At 43.7% G+C, this 18,673-nt stretch overlaps 1 protein-coding gene across 3 annotated transcripts in view; it reads right to left on the bottom strand.

Moving 5' to 3' along the window:
* Positions 1 to 223: 223 nt before the first annotated feature.
* The window catches only part of atp2c1 (ATPase secretory pathway Ca2+ transporting 1), a 36,081-nt gene continuing 17,631 nt past the window's right edge, over positions 224 to 18,673 (bottom strand). For all 3 annotated transcript variants that reach the window (XM_062985250.1, XM_062985252.1, XM_062985251.1), the window contains exons 4-27: positions 17,925 to 18,014; positions 17,781 to 17,816; positions 16,953 to 17,014; positions 15,878 to 15,986; positions 15,618 to 15,767; positions 15,472 to 15,540; positions 15,299 to 15,374; positions 14,829 to 14,895; positions 14,581 to 14,705; positions 13,809 to 13,906; positions 13,633 to 13,728; positions 13,105 to 13,194; positions 9,437 to 9,541; positions 9,141 to 9,297; positions 7,174 to 7,344; positions 6,684 to 6,781; positions 6,527 to 6,577; positions 5,676 to 5,842; positions 5,520 to 5,588; positions 4,537 to 4,653; positions 4,255 to 4,402; positions 3,894 to 3,989; positions 3,620 to 3,761; positions 224 to 2,532 (exon numbers count right to left, since the gene is read on the bottom strand). In XM_062985250.1, the coding sequence (XP_062841320.1) occupies positions 2,405 to 2,532; positions 3,620 to 3,761; positions 3,894 to 3,989; positions 4,255 to 4,402; positions 4,537 to 4,653; positions 5,520 to 5,588; positions 5,676 to 5,842; positions 6,527 to 6,577; positions 6,684 to 6,781; positions 7,174 to 7,344; positions 9,141 to 9,297; positions 9,437 to 9,541; positions 13,105 to 13,194; positions 13,633 to 13,728; positions 13,809 to 13,906; positions 14,581 to 14,705; positions 14,829 to 14,895; positions 15,299 to 15,374; positions 15,472 to 15,540; positions 15,618 to 15,767; positions 15,878 to 15,986; positions 16,953 to 17,014; positions 17,781 to 17,816; positions 17,925 to 18,014 (2,517 nt within the window). In that variant the 3' untranslated portion in view covers positions 224 to 2,404. The remainder of the gene's footprint in view (positions 2,533 to 3,619; positions 3,762 to 3,893; positions 3,990 to 4,254; positions 4,403 to 4,536; positions 4,654 to 5,519; positions 5,589 to 5,675; positions 5,843 to 6,526; positions 6,578 to 6,683; positions 6,782 to 7,173; positions 7,345 to 9,140; positions 9,298 to 9,436; positions 9,542 to 13,104; positions 13,195 to 13,632; positions 13,729 to 13,808; positions 13,907 to 14,580; positions 14,706 to 14,828; positions 14,896 to 15,298; positions 15,375 to 15,471; positions 15,541 to 15,617; positions 15,768 to 15,877; positions 15,987 to 16,952; positions 17,015 to 17,780; positions 17,817 to 17,924; positions 18,015 to 18,673) is intronic.

The following is an 18,673-nucleotide window of genomic DNA, read 5'->3' as shown; positions in this document are numbered from 1 at the left end:
TTTAATATGTTCTCCTCAGGTCTGCATGGGTGTCCTTTGGGTATCCTGACCTTATAAAACATGCAGAAGGTTAAAGTCTCATGTAAGGAAGTGGATTGGTGAATGTGATAATAAGTGAAAATATAATTAGAAATATAATTTAGGGTTATTTACACACAGCAAGTGAGAGGATTTATTGAATGGAAAATTGGTGGATAGATCGGTGATAAAATAGACACATAGATAAAGAGTTGTAGAAATTTTAATGTACAATCATGTTCTGAAATCGACATAACAGATCATTAACTTAATTGTGCATAACGCAAAATAAATTAAATACAATCTAAAAAAATATTAATCCCCAATTCCACTGTAGCTCGTGACCAGTCTGGTGAAAATAAGATATACAGGTAACTACGGTGACCAAAAAAAGAGAAAATTTGTTAATTAATTCTAGTGATTGGCGTATAAGAATAAACATGGCAGCAGAGAACCAGTTACTGCTAATAAAGAAATGACGATAAACTGCATTAATATTTTCCTCAATATGAAGAAAGAAAGTGGAGCTGGGAAATGTGGGCTCACTGGCATCAACTAGGCATGTACCAGTTATAAAACAGACCTCATCATTTTATTCAGCATCAAACCAGACGTGTGTTATTGTAAACTGTTTAAAATCTCTTCAGTAGAGGTGATGCGACTGTGTTTGATTTTTCAGATGCACTACTGTACACTGTTTACTGTGATGGACTCGTGTAAACCAATACAGCACGGCATACGTTTCCTTCCTACACAAAATCGATCTACTGCAACTACACTGACCTGAAAAGAGAAATAAAACCTCAAATAAACTCAGTTAAATTTGGCTTTATCTGTTACAGTGCTCAGTGTTTTAGTACCAGATGAAAACCAAGCGAACGTGGTACCTCAGGAACCGTGTAGCCGCAAATGAAGTGTAAACAACGTCCCCTACAGTTACAGTCCATCAGTTAGACAACTGGTGTCTGAAGTTTGCTATTTAATTATTAAAAATAAAGTATTTTTAAATAAATACATGTATAAATCTGTATGTGCTCACTTTAAATCACATTGTTTAGACAGACATGCTATTCAACACGTCTGCTGAGGGGTCGAAGCCCTGTGGTGGATTGGCTTCCTTGGTGGACATCGGTGCCCAGCCATACAAATGCTCTTTTGCACTACTGAATGGGCACAAATTCTGACCGACATACTCTATAGTCTTCTCAGACGATGCCTTAAAAGAGCGGCTGCTGTTTTAATACCATTTGTCTTTAAAATTGGACGTCCAACAAGCTCATGGTCAGGTGTCCAAATACTTTTGGCCATACATGGACATTATTCATAGATTTTGATCAGATCAGATATTTAAGATGCATCTAAAGTTCTGGTTCATAAGAAATGTTCTTAGGTGAGTGAAACTTCTGTTCATCTTATAGCTGCAGTGCAAACTTCAGACACCAAGCCTACATGACTGAGCATCTGTGGTTATCTGGGATAAATAATGTACGTTTATATTTCTTTTTTTGCAGTCATATCATTAGTTTTGATGTTTTTAACAGTATTAAAGTTCCCCTAAATAAATGTAACATTAAAAATCAGGACACTATTAAAGGGAATCGTTATTTCAGTGCTTACAATAAACCTTCACCTTGTTCATAATGAATCAGTGCATAACCAGCGTGTATAAAATCGCCGTGTGATGCTGTGTAAATATAAATAGATTGATTAGTACAGAATATTGAAACTGAACATTTCCTCCGACATTAGGCATGTGCTGATGTTAAATTTATTGTATTGTAAGTGCTATTTCACTTTCTGGTTGGTATCATGATTGTTTTGGACAGCATCTGAGGGAACCTTATAAAGATCAAAGAAGCTGCTTATCTAGAGAGCTGCTCCAAAAAGGAACATGTGTACTAAACACTTACTGAAATATGAAACATATAAAATTGTACATCGTATAAACGATTATTGGCACATGCCTAGTTGACACAATTATTCAAGCATCGTTTGCAAAAATGCAAAGGCGTTAGTTTTAACCATATTGTTCCACAAAACTACAACCAGCAACAGTTCAGGAAAAGAGAGAGACCCAAATAATAAAGGTGTCGGCCCTAGAGCATCAGAAACAAGAACGTCACCGACCACTGTAACCACAGCCACAGGATCTGATAAACATACTTCATGGACGAGTCTTAAAGCATACTGAAGTCCAGCTTGGGCCCTCCTGTCATAATTCAACGACAGACCTTCCTGCTCATCAGAAGACACCTGACCTGTCCTTCTGCTCCATATTGAAGTCCAAGAGTTTGAAGACCCAGTGCAAATCCAATAAACTCAAAACTTCAGCCCTCCCCCCGGTCCTCACAATCAGTTGTTCGATCTTCACGAGACCCAACGTTCGTCATACGTCGTGGAAGGCGTCCGATGCCTCTTTTTCCTCTCTTACTTCTTTTCTCCATCTCTCCACCACCTTTATGAGCTCGGACACCACGCACACCGATGACGTCAGGCCCACCAGAAAGAGCAGATCTGCACACAGAGAGGAAATAAAACGATGTTGAAGAATAAAACGGGATGATATTGTGCTCTTTTGTGTGGAACATTCCAGATGGAGACACGATAAGAACAAAAGTATGAGGACATGGAGCCATGAGATTGTTGGACAGCCTGTTCCAAAACATGGATGTTAATATTTATTTTAACGTGATGTTTTACAAACTTTAGTTACATTCATGACAGGACAGGTGGTTACAGCTTACACAAGATTTTACATTACATTTACATTATCAGCATTTCGCAGACGCTTTTATCCAAAGCGACTTACACAATGAGCGAAACACTATGAGCAATTGAGGGTTAAGGGCCTTGCTCAACAGTGGCAACTAGGTGGTGGCAGGGCTTGAACCGGCAACCTTCTGTTTACTAGTCCAGTACCTTAACCACTTAGCTATCACTGGCCCCTTATCAGATTCATCAGTTCAAGGTTTTAATATCAAACACATTTATGGACGAATCTCCAATTCACCTCACTTGCATGTATTTGGACAGTGGGAGGAAACCGGAGCTCCCAGAGGAAACCCACACAGACACAGGGAGAACCCGAACAGCCCCATCTGGGTATCGAACCCAGGACCTTCTTGCTGTGAAGCGACAGTGCTACCCACCGAGCCGCCCTGATTAGTTACTAATGCATCATCAGCCCCCTTGCAACTATAACAGTACCAAATTTTCTAGAAAGGCTTTCCATAAAACTTGGAGTGTGCATTAAGTAGAAAGGAATGGCGTTACTAATGGGTGTGGCAGAAATACCTACCTCAGTAAATAAGGGGTGTCCAAATTCTTTTTTTTTTTCCTTTTTTTTTGTCTATAAATAAAAAACGTAACTTGGCCAAAAACATGAAAGCCAAACGTAGGCTGTGCTTTTTTGCTTTATTGATGGACAGGAGTCATTTCTTTATCAGCTTACTATTGAGTCTCTTTTCACCTGAGCAGTAGTAACTTGTCCAGGCATTCAGTCTGATTGTTCTGGGAGCCTGGGGGTCATTTGGTGTGTCTGTAACTGGATTCATTTATCTGGAGGTGAAGGTGATTTAAGGTAAAGTGGAAGACTTCTTACCTAGAATGCTGAGGCTCTCGGTCTGAAAGACCGCCTGCAGTGGAGGGAAGTAGATGACCAGCAGCTGCCCCATGATAGAGGCCAGGACAGCGAAGCAGAACGTCCTGTTACTGCAAAGCCCCATCTCATGCACCAGCTGAGTCTGAGAGAAACGACATGTTTATAATATTAACACGGTTAATGATCAGAACTTCACATCTGGGAAAATGTGATACTGATTATCTGTGAGAAGAGTGTGAGAGAGAGACACACACACACACACACACACACACACCTGGGAGCGAGAGCTGAGGGCGTTGAACATGTCGAAGAAGACGAAGCAGGTGAAGGTCATGGTGGTGTCTCGTGGTGTTATCTCGTTGTCTCGCAGCTGCACATAATACACGTTCACATTCAGTGCACAATAGTCATTATAATACATTACAAACACACTGAGGAAAAGCATTCAGAGGGAAGATGTAGCCTAGGTTCAAGCCCCACCACTGCCAGGTTGCCACTGTTTGGGCCCTTGAGCAAGGCCCTTAACCCTCAATTGCTTAGACATTATACTGTCACAGTACTGTAAGTCGCTTTGGATTGAAGCGTCTCCTGAATGCTGAAAACGTAAATGTAAATTAAGAGGTTGGGCGACCTACCTCTCTCCAGAAGACGAAGAGCGTTCCGCAGACGATGATGAAGGCCGAGACGAGCACCTTCACGATCAGGTTGCGTGTGAGTATGCTGTCTCGTACGTTACGTGGAGGTTTACGAATAATATCAACGTCAACCGGTTCAACACCCAAACTGCAGAATCACGAATACAGAAAACATTCATACAACTGCTGATCAATCTGTTCTTACAGACATTATAAGTCTATAAGTGCTGAATAATAAATAGCTGGTAGGTTTGGATCAGTGGAGTGTAGGTGATGTGTGACCTCTGAGCAGGTGGTCCGTCCATGATGATGTTGATCCAGAGGATCTGCATGGCATTCAGCGGGTTAGGGAAGTTCATCAGAGTTGCCAGAGAGATGAGCGCCAGGGCGGCTATGCTCCTGAGCACAGAACACAGGAACAGAAGCATTTCAGACACAGAAAAGATTAATTTTAATGATCTGTATCCAAAACGGATCACACAACGACCCATCTGCATGCAGGGCAGCGCTAGCTTGGCGGTTAAGGTACTGGAGTAGTGATCAGAAGGTCTCTTGTGTAGGCCTAATGACTGCCTAATCTGCCTAATTGTAAATCTAATTACATCAAGCTTATTAAAATATTTATTTTTTGTTAATATGCAGCTAGATTTGATAAATTGATGCGGTAGCACACATGAATTCACCTAAACGCAAAGTGGAATTTTCCAGATAACTAACGTTAAACACCCCGGTCGTGTGTGGAGACTGAAAGGAACGACAAAAGATCCACATTCGGTTCATTTTAAAAGAAATAACACCAAATTAAGACCTTAAATACGTGTAATTATGTAATTCTGTTAATAAAATGATCAATAAAACATGACGGGTCCGAGTTGTGTCGTGTCTTCACAACACTCAATTGCTCTGATTTTATTTGGTCACAAGTGTAAGTCGGTTTGAATAAATGTTTCTGCCAAATCTCACCAGTGCAGTCAGAACTTAATATAAATGTTTATGATAAATTCTTACATATTTACAAACAAAAACAGCACAGCCGAGTCTCAGGTCTGAGACTGGAGAGAGTAGCATTTATTGCAGGCTGGAAATGTATTTATTGATTTATTTGTTTGGATTTTAATGCCATGTTTAACACGTGTGCCATTTTATGGCGAGATATGTATTAATGTTTCTGTCTGCTTATTTTATCTTGTCTTTATAATTTGGGCTATTTTATACATTTATGGCTGGAAGGTAAGTTAAGTTAGTCTGTGTTCACCAACACTCACGTGCTGAGCTGAAATCGTACAAAGTTCTTGATGTTGTTGTAGATGCCCTTTCCCTCCTCGATGGCGGACCTGCGGTGAACAACACGGCTCATGAACTCGTCTTCAGACTGAACCGTATCAGAATCACAGGTGTGGTGTAAAGCACAGTCCACTCACATGATGGTCTGAAAGTCGTCGTCCACCAGGATCATGTCCGCCGCCTCCCTACACACGTCAGTGCCCGACTGACCCATGGCGATGCCGATATCGGCCGCTCTCAGAGCCACAGCGTCGTTCACGCCGTCACCGGTCATCGCCACCACCGCGCCGATGTTCTGCAGGGACTGAACACACACGACATGCATCATTAAACACACATTACCAACTCACAAAAAAGGAGGTTTATATTTCAGTAATGTAGAATTTCTATAAATAACATAAATAAAATATATTGTTTACAGTCTGATGGTTCAGTCACTGTCCACTGTTTGTTAGTTATTAAGCATTATAACATTTATAATCCTACAGGCTCATATGTAGGAGCTGTAATCCCACCACTCAGCCGCCAGCACTCACATATTAATTAAACCCATAAATAGTTATAACTAAGGATGTTTTAGTTACTCTTCCTCTTTAGTGTGATCAGGAACAAGGTGCGTCCTGAGCCTACCCGTACGATTTGCTAGACACTGAAATACAATGATTAAGGCAAGAATACAACATGTGGTGACTGGACTACACAGTGGAAACCCATGCAGACACGGTTGTTAACTGGAGGTTAGGCTTGAGCCCAGGTACCCAGGAACCTGTGCAGTACCCACTCTGCAACTTTGCTGTCCATTGTTTTATGATCAATGACATTTCGTGGTGGGAAAAATGTATTTAATGTTAAATAATTTATTAATAATGTATTTTAATAAGATTATATGATCAGATTATATAACAATCACCTCAAACGTGTTAAGATTAGTGCTTGTTAAAATAAAGACTAGTTGTAACTTTTATCTTCTAATGTTGTCTCTACTTACCTTGACTATTTTGAGTTTGTGTCTGGGACTCGCTCTGTAGAACACCACCGTCTACACACACACACACACACACACACACACACACGTTAGCTTTGTTTAGTTAGAAAAAAAACAGCGTAGGCGTATAAAACCAGGCATATAAAGATGCTGTTATTACCCTGGGTACGATCTGTGAGAGCTGCTGAATGTCCATCCTGTCCACCTCGTCCCCAGATAAACTCTGAGATCCTTTCATGTACAGACCCAGTCGATTTGCTACACAGACCAAAACAAAGGACCATAATTCAGTTTAAATATTAAAATCAGTGTGTCGGGTGTAAACGTGCTGATCATAAACACCAGCTTCCACACTGGAGAGAACAGAACGATGGGATTGACACTGAAGCTTCCAAGGCGCTTTCTGCTGCTCCAGTTAGTCACCGCCACCCTCGTACCAGATTCGACACAAATGTTATGCCTCCTATTTACCCACCCAATGACTGGGTTTACATAACACTATGCAGCTTCTATATTAGTGAGCCCAGCCCAGGATTCGAACCCCCGGAACTAGGTGACTCTTATCATTACGCCACTCCTGGAGAACCTTTTTTTCCTCAAGATCCTCTTTCCAATTTCCTTACCTTAAAGAGAACACCTAAAACACTCACCGATGGCCACTGCGGTTTCCTGCGAGTCTCCTGTGATCATTTTCACACACACGCCGGAGCCCACGAGTGTCGTCACGGCGTCTTTAACCCCCATCCTCGGGGGATCGATGATGCCAACCAGGCCCAGGAACGTCAGAGAGCCCAACTCAGTACCAGAGGCAAAGGCTAGAACTGCACACACACACACACACACACACACACAGAGAACTGTATTTATTAAAGCTGCTCTTCATCTTTATCATTATTACACCTTCAAGGAGTCCTACACCACCACAACATCCAGAAGTCCTACACCCCCCCCCATCACAACATCCAGAAGAGTCCTACACCCCCCATCACAACATCCAGAAGAGTCCTACACCCCCCATCACAACATCCAGAAGAGTCCTACACCCCCCCCATCACAACATCCAGAAGAGTCCTACACCATCACAACATCCAGAAGTCCTACACCCACCCACCACATCCCGAAGTCCTACACCCCCCCATCACAACATCCAGAAGAGTCCTACACCCCCCCATCACAACATCCAGAAGAGTCCTACACCCCCCCATCACAACGTCCAGAAGAGTCCTACACCCCCCCACCACAACATCCAGAAGAGTCCTACACCCCCCCCATCACAACATCCAGAAGAGTCCTACCCCCCCACCACAACATCCAGAAGAGTCCTACACCCCCCCATCACAACATCCAGAAGAGTCCTACACCCCCCCATCACAACATCCAGAAGAGTCCTACCCCCCCCCACCACAACATCCAGAAGAGTCCTACACCCCCCCACCACAACATCCAGAAGAGTCCTACACCCCCCCATCACAACATCCAGAAGAGTCCTACACCCCCCCATCACAACATCCAGAAGAGTCCTACACCCCCCCATCACAACATCCAGGAGAGTCCTACACCCCCCCACCACAACATCCAGGAGAGTCCTACACCCCCCATCACAACATCCAGAAGAGTCCTACACCCCCCCACCACAACATCCAGAAGAGTCCTACACCCCCCCACCACAACATCCAGAAGAGTCCTACACCCCCCCACCACAACATCCAGAAGAGTCCTACACCCCCCCATCACAACATCCAGAAGAGTCCTACACCCCCCCATCACAACATCCAGAAGAGTCCTACACCCCCCCATCACAACATCCAGGAGAGTCCTACACCCCCCCACCACAACATCCAGGAGAGTCCTACACCCCCCATCACAACATCCAGAAGAGTCCTACACCCCCCCACCACAACATCCAGAAGAGTCCTACACCCCCCCATCACAACATCCAGAAGAGACCTACCCCATCACATCCAAAAGAGTCCTACACCATCACAACATCCAGAAGTCCTACACCCCCCCCATCACAACAACATCCAGAAGAGACCTACACCCCCCCCCTTCACAACATCCAGAAGAGTCCTACACCCCCCAGTGTTCACACCATTCAGGAGTCTTCCCTTTCTCCTTTCTGCATTGTTACAAATGTTTGCTGACCTCTGCATTTCTTTACAACAGCCAATGACCTACACAGTGTCACGTATAAAGTTCAGGGCAGTGTTGGCTCAGCAGGTCGCTGGTTCAATGCCCGAGCAAGGTCACCAATCCTTATCTGCTTGCACTGATTGTTTTATTTAATCTAAAGGTGGATGTTTGTTAAACATTGTGGTTATATAATGGGAGGTCACCGCGTAATGTTTGGTTTTCCAGACTACTGGTTACAAAGCCTGAGTAAATGTAGGACTGGGAGTTTAATCTCAGATTGGCACGGCGCGCTCATGCTCTGTGGCACCACCGCGGCTACCAGAGTGGCAGAGAAGAACCCGGCCTGGTCAGATGCTCTGAGGGAGGGTCAGACTGAGAGTCAAAAGTAACCGAGACTTCTACTGTCTGGTGCGAGCACTTAAAAAAAAAACATTAAACCATTACAGACTGACCAGTGCGTATAGACCATTAGACCAGTCAGTACCTCGGAGTCCTGCTGAGCCCATGTAGCTCTTCTCTTGCTGGTACAGCTCCCTCTGCTGGCTGGTGATAGGCAGCGACGCTCCTTTACTGTGGTAGGTCTTACAGAACGTGATGACCTTCTCAAAAGCTCCTTTCACGTAGAACATGCCCGGCTTATCCTGCAGGTATAGCACAGCAGAAAATAGATGTACATCATAATACATACAACAGAACAAAATCTTTCCACCCAAACACCAAACATCCAAACCCACACCCCGACCGGCTGATAGTGATTCTGAACAGTGATGAACTTCATACCTGCTGCGTACGATGGACCGATCGAACCGCCATCCATTTCTGCTCGGAGGAGAACGGGATCTCTTCCAGACGCACAAATTCCTGCTGCACACTTTCCAAACCCACCTGAACACACAAATATTTTATTCAGATCAGCACAGACACCAAAAATTAAAGATGCTGAATGTTTTCTCCACATGCAGTTTAAATCACTAGGATTCCCGTTCACTCCTGTGAGATTTTGCCCCAAATCCACCTGCTGACGCACCACACAGGCTTTACTCATCCTGCATCCCACTGCCATTCCATCCAGTCAGAAAGCAGTACAATTACAGTGGGGGAAATAAGTATTTGATCCCTTGCTGATTTTGTAAGTTTACCCCCTTACAAAGACTTGAACAGTCTATAATTTTTATGGAAGGTTTATTTTAACAGAGAGAGACAGAATATCAACAAAAAAATCCAGAAAAAAAACATTAAATAAAAGTTATGAATTAATTTGTATTTAATTAAGGGAAATAAGTATTTGATCCCCTACCAACCAGCAAGAATTCTGACCCCCACAGACCGGTTATGTGCCCATGAGACACACAAATTAGTCCTGTCCCTGTATAAAAGGCTCCTGTCACAGAATCAGTTTCTTCCGTTCAAATCTCTCGACCACCATGGGCAAGACCAAAGAGCTATCAAAGGACGTCAGGGACAAGATTGTAGACCTGCACAAGGCTGGAATGGGCTACAAGACCATCAGCAAGAAGCTTGGTGAGAAAGAGACCACTGTTGGTGCGATCATTCGAAAATGGAAGAAATACAAGATCACAGTCAATCACCCTCACTCTGGAGCTCCATGCAAGATCTCACCTGGTGGGGTAAGAATGATTCTGAGAAAGGTGAGGTCAGTCCAGAATTACACGGGAGGAGCTTGTCAATGATCTCAAGGGAGCTGGGAGCACAGTCACCAAGAAAACCATTAGTAACACACTTCGCCGTAATGGATTGAGATCCTGCAGTGCCCGCAAAGTCCCTCTGCTCAAGAAGGCTCATGTACAGGCCCGTCTGAAGTTTACCAATGAACACCTGAATGATTCAGAGAAAGCTTGGTAGAATGTGATATGGTCAGATGAGACCAAAATTGAGCTCTTTGGCATCAACTCCACTCGCCGTGTTTGGAGGCAGAGAAATGCCCGGTGGGGATGGTGTTCTTGGGGTCATATCCAGCATTTATCTGCTCCCAGCTCCCTTGAGATCATAGACAAGCTCCTCCCGTGTAATTCTGGACTGACCTCACCTTTCTCAGAATCATTCTTACCCCACCAGGTGAGATCTTGCATGGAGCTCCAGAGTGAGGGTGATTGACTGTGATCTTGTATTTCTTCCATTTTCGAATGATCGCACCAACAGTGGTCTCTTTCTCACCAAGCTTCTTGCTGATGGTCTTGTAGCCCATTCCAGCCTTGTGCAGGTCTACAATCTTGTCCCTGACGTCCTTTGATAGCTCTTTGGTCTTGCCCATGGTGGTCGAGAGATTTGAACGGAAGAAACTGATTCTGTGACAGGAGTCTTTTATACAGGGACAGGACTAATTTGTGTTCCTCATGGGCACATAACCGGTCTGTGGGGGTCAGAATTCTTGCTGGTTGCTAGGGGATCAAATACTTATTTCCCTTAATTAAATACAAATTAATTTATAACTTTTATTTAATGTTTTTTTTCTGGATATTTTGTTGATATTCTGTCTCTCTCTGTTAAAATAAACCTTCCATAAAAATTATAGACTTTTCAAGTCTTTGTAAGGGGGTAAACTTACAAAATCAGCAGGGGATCAAATACTTATTTCCCCCACTGTATGCTCTTATGGACTCCCGGTTAGTTAGGAACAGTCTCCCGAGTCAGGTCAGACACTTTATTTTTGCGCCTTTTACATTCTTTTAGTGTTCTTTACTTTGTGTTCCCTTTTTTAGTGTTCCATTATTAATGTGTAGTTTTTAAGTGTTCCTTTCTTTAATTTTCCATTATTATTGTTCCTTCCTTCAGTGTTCCTTTACTAGTGTTTCTCTCTTTAGTGTTCCATTATTAATGTTGTTATTAGTGTTCCTTTGTTTAGTGTGCCATTAGTAGTGTTCCTTTCATTAATTTTTCTTAAATAGTGTTTCATTATTAGTGTTCCTTTTTAAGTGTTCCTTTCTTCAGTGTTTGATTAGTGTTCCTTTTCTTACTGTTCCTTTCTTTAGTGTTCCTTTCTTTAGTGTTCCTTTCTTTCAGTGTTCCTTTCTTTAGTGTTCCTTTACTAGTATTTCTTAAGCGTTCCACGATAATGTTCCTTTTCTTACTGTTCTTTTCCTTACTGTTCCATTATTACTGTTCCTTTCCTTACTGTTCCTTTTTTAGTGTTCCTTTCTTTTAGTGTTCCTTTTTAAGTGTTCCTTTCTTTTAGTGTTCCTTTTTAAGTGTTCCTTTCTTTTGGTGTTCCTTTTTAAGTGTTCCTTTCTTTTAGTGTTCCTTTTTAAGTGTTCCTTTCTTTTAGTGTTCCTTTTTAAGTGTTCCTTTTTTAGTGTTCCTTTCTTTTAGTGTTCCTTTTTAAGTGTTCCTTTCTTTTAGTGTTCCTTTTTAAGTGTTCCTTTCTTTTAGTGTTCCTTTTTAAGTGTTCCTTTTTAAGTGTTCCTTTCTTTTAGTGTTCCTTTTTAAGTGTTCCTTTCTTTTAGTGTTCCTTTTTAAGTGTTCCTTTCTTTTAGTGTTCCTTTTTAAGTGTTCCTTTCTTTTAGTGTTCCTTTTTAAGTGTTCCTTTCTTTTAATGTTCCATTAATAGTGTTTAGTTATTAGTGCTCCTTTCTTTAGTGTTTCTTTAGCAGTATTTCTTTCTTAAGTATTCCACTATTAGTGATCCGTTTCTTACTGTTCCCTTTCAGTGTTCCTTTACTAGTATTTCTTTCTTACTGTTCCTTTCATTACTGATCCATTATTACTATTCCTTTTTCAGTGTTCCCTCAGTTTTAAAGTGTTTATTCTAACTTGTGGATTGTGAAAGATATAGGAACCCTGAACTGGTTTCCGTGTCCGTACACGTGTTCATCCGTAAAATTTAATAAGCGCGTCCGGCTCTGCTGTGTGTTCAGGCTTTTTATTACGAACCGTAACCGCATGGTTCCCAAACATTAAACCGATCCGGCTCATCGCCCCTGTGTAAACATGGCACCCGGCCACAGCAGAGCAAATAAATCTGCACTAAAGAACGAGGAAGGACAAACATCCAATAAAAGATCTGCCCTGTATTGAATGTAGATCAGAAGCTTTGAGATTATGGAAATGAAGCTGCAGCTGGAGGGGTGAGAGTCACCATCACACACCGTCCTGCTTCCACCACATCTGGATCTCTCAGCCTGGCCACTAATATTTCATCATATAATATTTCAGTTTGTAAATGTCTGGGACTTGATCAAATATAAATAGAGTCAAATCACTGGGTCTTTTACTTTCACAAGGGGGAAATTTAAAAACTCGTAACACCTAAAAATCATTTTGATTTTTTTATTAATCAGTACAGAATATTAAGAATTAATAAGAATTATTAAGAAATTAGAAATGTCCCAGATAATATTAACTTTAATTAATTTAATCTCTTTACAGTTTACAATAGACGCTGCAAGTATCTTCATAAACATGACTGTAAAATTGTAAATATCGTGACTCACCTTCATGGCCAGAGCGATGATAGCGCCCTCCGTTGGTCGCCCCATCAGAGTGTTGTTCCTGATGACCGCATCGTTACAAATACAACCGGCCTGCAGGACACACACACACACACACACACACACACACACACACACACGGTACATCTTCGTTAGCACATTTATCTGTAATAAATATGATAAATATTTTACATTATATTTAGGGACAGTAGTAGATGGAGTTTTGGGTTATAAGTTGAAAGATTGTTGGTTTAAATCCAGACTCTGCTATTCAGCCACTATTGGGCCCTTGAGCAAGGCCCTTAACCCTATGACAAATAAATGCATTCTTTTGCATTCAGCTACCGAGGTTGTCTGGACTCAGTGATGTGTTTAATACTGAAAAACGTCATTAGGGGGTCGCTGTTAACACTGTGAAGCAAATTGTGCTAATTTCTGTACCTAATAAAGTGCTCAGTGAGTGCACATGCAGGTTCATTAGGAACCAAGAACCACTATTTGTCACTATTGAAACGAAAACGTGAGACTCACCTCGACCAGCTTACAGACAGCGGTGTTGGAAAATCCGTGCACCACCTTGCCATCCAGCAGCACCTCTCCAGCACCGTTATACCCCACCCCTGTCACCTACACACACACGAACATATATCCATATTACACACGCCCCGCTCTGACCCCCTCCTCAGACTGAGGGGTGCAGCGCTCACCTCCGCTCTCTGTCCGTCAGCCGTGAAGACGTGAGTCACGGTCATTTCGTTTTTGGTGAGGGTCCCCGTTTTGTCCGAGCAGATCACGTTACAGCAGCCTGATGGAGATTTAAACACACCAATCAGCAACAAGGTGGATTAAACGTCAGATGATTTCATGCAGATCAGATCACTAAATAACGTACAAACTGCTGCCCACTCTCGTAAAATCTAAGGGCGTGTTCGTACTTGTCAGCTTTGGTTGGATTAAAATGAACCCTGGTGTGATTTCGATCTAAAAACGACCCAAGTCGACCAGATGCTGCAGCGCTGGGGGCTGGAATTAAAATCTCAGCTCTGCTACCGGTCGGATGGGCGCCCTCTAGTGCCTGCAGCAGATAAAATCAGCCACTAGTCTGCTGGGTGGAAAAAGACGGGACTAAAAAGTGGGCGGGGATGCTGTGCCTGTACAGAAGTTGAGGAACGTGGAGATCAGAGCATGACTCTGCATGAGCAAGACCGACCTCACGCGCCGATCCACCGAAGTACGAGTGAATAAGAAGGGCTCGGAGGAAGGGCGTGTCAGGAGAACATACCCTCCTCGTACACCATCAAGGTCTCCAGCAGACAAAGAGGAACTGGCTATGACTAAACTGGGAGAAAAACGGTCAAAATGCAGAAATAAAACACGACCCCGAACCTTGATGACTTCAGGATCTCGTTAGCTGTGAGCTGCTTCAGCGCTGGAAATAAAAAGCGTCCAAACATTCTGATTTACTCTGCGCTTACGTACCGAGCGTCTCCACGATGGGCAGCTTCTTGACTATGGCTCTCTTCTTCACCATCCTCATCACTCCCAGAGCGAGCGTAACCGTCACCACGATGGGCAGACCCTCCGGGATCGCAGCTACCGCCAGGCTACAGAGCAGAAACCGAATTTAGTTCTCTCAGTCCTCGACTGAAACATCGTCTCTGTACAGCGCCGAGGGCGAACGTGCGCCCCTGAACCTGATGGATCATGGGAGTGGAGGTGAGAGGTACCTGACGCCGATGGTGAACATGTCCAGGATGTATTTGCCCTGCAGCCACCCCACAATCATGATCACACCTAGAGAAACGGCACAGGTCATCCAAATCTGTCAGATCATCGATCGGTTCTAAATCAACACTAATCAGTTTAAATAGGGTACTTTAATATGACCAAAATTATGTGGACAAGTGACGAATTTAACTTTGTGCTAACGGTTAAAAGAAGGCAGGACCACGCCCCTGTGAAGGTCTGGGTTTGGACGTGGATGACCTTTCTCGTCCAGCATGTTCTCCTCTCTTCACAACTGCACTTTTGACTTAATGGGCACACACACATGCACTGCAAAATCTTTAGGAAAGCCTTTCCCAAAAGAGTAAAGACTGTTATAGAGGCAAAAAAGAAGGCAAATGCGTCGACATACTTTTGGCCAGTTGTGCATGCTTATTTGCTAGTGTTTGTACTGTATTATCCCTGTTAATACCTATGATGCAGAAGGAGTAGAGCGAGAGCTGCTTCCCCAGAAGATCCATGCTCTTCTGCAGAGGGGTCTTGGGTGCCTGGTTCCAAACAAACAGAAGAAAATCAGGTCACTGCAGGTCTGAGTCTCGTTCCTGTTTAAATAAACCACGCTGGCATCCATTCGAGTTACTCTACCTCTTCCGCCTGCATCATTTTGAAGACCTCGCCGAATTCGGAGTCCTCCCCCGTTCCTATGACGAGTCCCTGAAAGGTAAACACCACAGGTGAACAGGCCGGCGTTTAAGGTACCTGAACATAAACCATATTTTTAGCGCGAGTACCTTGGCCTTGCCGGAGCACACCAGCGTCCCCATGAAGGCGATGTTACTCCGGGACGTGATGTCGCTGCTGGCCGGCTGAGGGGCGCAGGTTTTGGGGCAGGGGGTGGTTTCTCCTGTGAGACTGGACTCATCTACACACAGATCTACAGACTGAGAGAGAGACATTTTGGAATTAGGGTCTGAGGAACCTTCTGAGGAACTGGAGAACTGAGCCTCAGTGTGTGTGTGTGTGTGTGTGTGTGTGTGTGTGTGTGTGTTACCTCAAACAGGCGGAGGTCAGCCGGGACCCTTTCTCCCACCGTCAGGCAAACTGTATCCCCAGGAACCAGATCCCTCGCCAACATTTTCTCTAACCGTCCATCTCTTATACTGAACACACACACACACACACACACACACACACACACACACACACACACACACACACACAGAGTGTGGACATTAAAGATTAGCCGATAATAAACACACAGTGTTCAGTTACACCACGTTTAGTCCTGTAATGTCAGTGAAGCTTTTCAAGCATATAAACTATATGATCAATAATGATGATAGATGATCTATATGAATTATAGGATCAATATGATAATGACCTATATGACCTATGTGATATGATAGATGATCTATATGAACTATATGATATGATAGATGGTCTATATGATCAATATGATGATAGATGATCTATATGAACTATATGATATGATAGATGGTCTATATGATCAATATGATGATAGATGATCTATATGAACTATATGATAGATTAACTATATGATCAATATGATGATATCTTAGAGTTCAAATGTTTCAGCCACGCCCATTGCTGACAGGTATATAAGCAAATAATAATAGCTGTACATTACTCAAGGGTTCGAAGTCCAGTGGTGCTTTTAGTCGGTCAAACGTCTACATACAGACACTATGTCTGAGGATGGTGGGGGGGGGGTGGTTAAGGTCCTTCAATGCACTAATACCAAAAAGCTGGTAGTCAGGTGTCCATATATATTTTACTCAATTCATGTAGCTACTGTTTACCCCACACGTATAGATACAGTTGAAAGTTTACATACACTCATAAGGATTAGGTATGTAATAGCTGTCTCGGGATTTTAGTTATTTCTGCGACTGTTCTTTCTCTGTGGCTGAATTAACTGGAACACAAAGTTTTGTCCCCCACCCCCCAAAAAAAGGTGAATTGTGGGTTCTTTTAGGTAGGTCTGTGGTTTATAAATACACATACAGCTACATTAACATGTAAAAAAACTCAAACTCTATATAATCACTTAAATATGTGGACGCTTATTTAGTAAACTCAAAGGAATGAACAGACGTGCAGCTCACCAGTGGCATTCCGGAGGCACTAGCTTTCCCAACTCTTCCAGGGATTTCTCAGAGCGATATTCCTGTTCAAACACAGTAAATAAATAAACACACACATCATCTCCATCCCTTCCAGTTCACATGAGGCTAACACACTCAAAAGTCAATTCTATAAGCTGTTATAAACAGTCATAACAGCTGTTAGCTGGCCTGGTTCTTCCCAGTTCCTGCTCTGTTTCTGCGCTGGCCGAGGAGAGCCGAAACTATCATGCGACGAGTCTCTCTGTCGCTGTGTAACTGCACCCCCTGGTGTCCGGTTTGTGCTACAGCTCTTTGTGAGAGTTCAATAGCACCACCCGGGACTGGAACTTAAAAGCTTCCGATTTTTCGGCGTTTGGGGGTCTGGTAAGTGCGACCACCAGAGTGGCTCTCGGCTCCAAGATTCAAACCCGAATTTCATGCAGTGGTGACCTAGCGGCGTTAGATGGACACACCAGTCAAGAGTGAGAGTTTGTAATGGTTTGTAGGTTGAGCGACACCCAAAGCTGCTGGAGGTCATCTGAGTGCACAAGGGAACTGAGCGTATCCAAATCAGGACAATGCCAAAAGAGAGGAAAAGGGGGGGAAATGCCTCAGCCTGGCCGGGCTGTGTGGAAGGGAGGGAAGGTCGGACAGGGTTTCTCCTCACTGCTGCAGCAACAGCGACTCCTGCTGTCTGGAGGTACCGCCAGGCGTAAAGAAGCAGTTGTGGAGTGTCAAGGGGGCGGAGGGGTGGGTTCTAGTTTGCGGCCCTCCTCAGCCAACTTGGACGTGGTGCATCCGGAGACAGAATTTAACCTCAGACCTCACCTGCACGAAGGCCACAGTAACGACGATGACGATGGCCTGCAGGGAACAGAGAGGACAGTGTTAACGACCTGACACACACACACACACACACACACACACACACACAGAATTAAAACGACAGCGTAGGATGGAGTCGAGTCGTACCACGGTGATGCTGATGGCGTCGTCAAACTGCCGCATCAGCATGCTGATCACCGCCGACACCAGCAGCAGCAGGATGAGAGGATCCTTAAACTACACACACACACATACACACACATACACACACACATTAAAAAAGATTCACATCAACAGGAAGTCATCAATCACACTGATAAACCTTTAACACCTTCGAGTCTTTATATCAGGAGTTAAGGTCACACACTTTTAAGGAGTTAAGGTTCAACTTTAAAGCTCGGAATCAGGAGCACAGGAGCTGCATGGGCACTCTGACTGGCACAGAAGGGTTTGGTGCACTGTGTTGTGCCACATTCACCTCATCACCAGGATTAAAATCACATGCACCATCAGATCAACATCTAACAGATCCCTCACGTGCACCAGCGCTACAGAACAGAGAACAGGCACGGCGATGCCGGTTCCTGAGGGTGGCCCTAATGTTTTGGCTCGTCTGTATAAACAATAATTAGTGGATTAACGTACCAACCGCAGGATAATGACGGGCTGCTGAACACACACCTGGCCTGTAGAAACCAGTTGAGCGTGAATGTAAATCTCACCCGTCGTTAAACATCGCTAACGTTATTAGAGCCGCTGCGGTTCGTCCACGTGACCTCAAATCAGCGTGCGTACCTGATCGCTAACTAAACACCAGAGCTCAGGGGGAATGAGTCTGTACCACCGAATCCTAACCGCAGGATTAGAATCACAATACAGGAGACTGACCGCAGATA

This window comes from Trichomycterus rosablanca, chromosome 23 (assembly GCF_030014385.1).
Source record: "Trichomycterus rosablanca isolate fTriRos1 chromosome 23, fTriRos1.hap1, whole genome shotgun sequence".
NCBI lineage: Eukaryota > Metazoa > Chordata > Actinopteri > Siluriformes > Trichomycteridae > Trichomycterus > Trichomycterus rosablanca.
The sequence above is the reverse complement of the archived record's forward strand: the minus strand, read 5'-3'. Positions and strand labels throughout refer to the sequence as shown.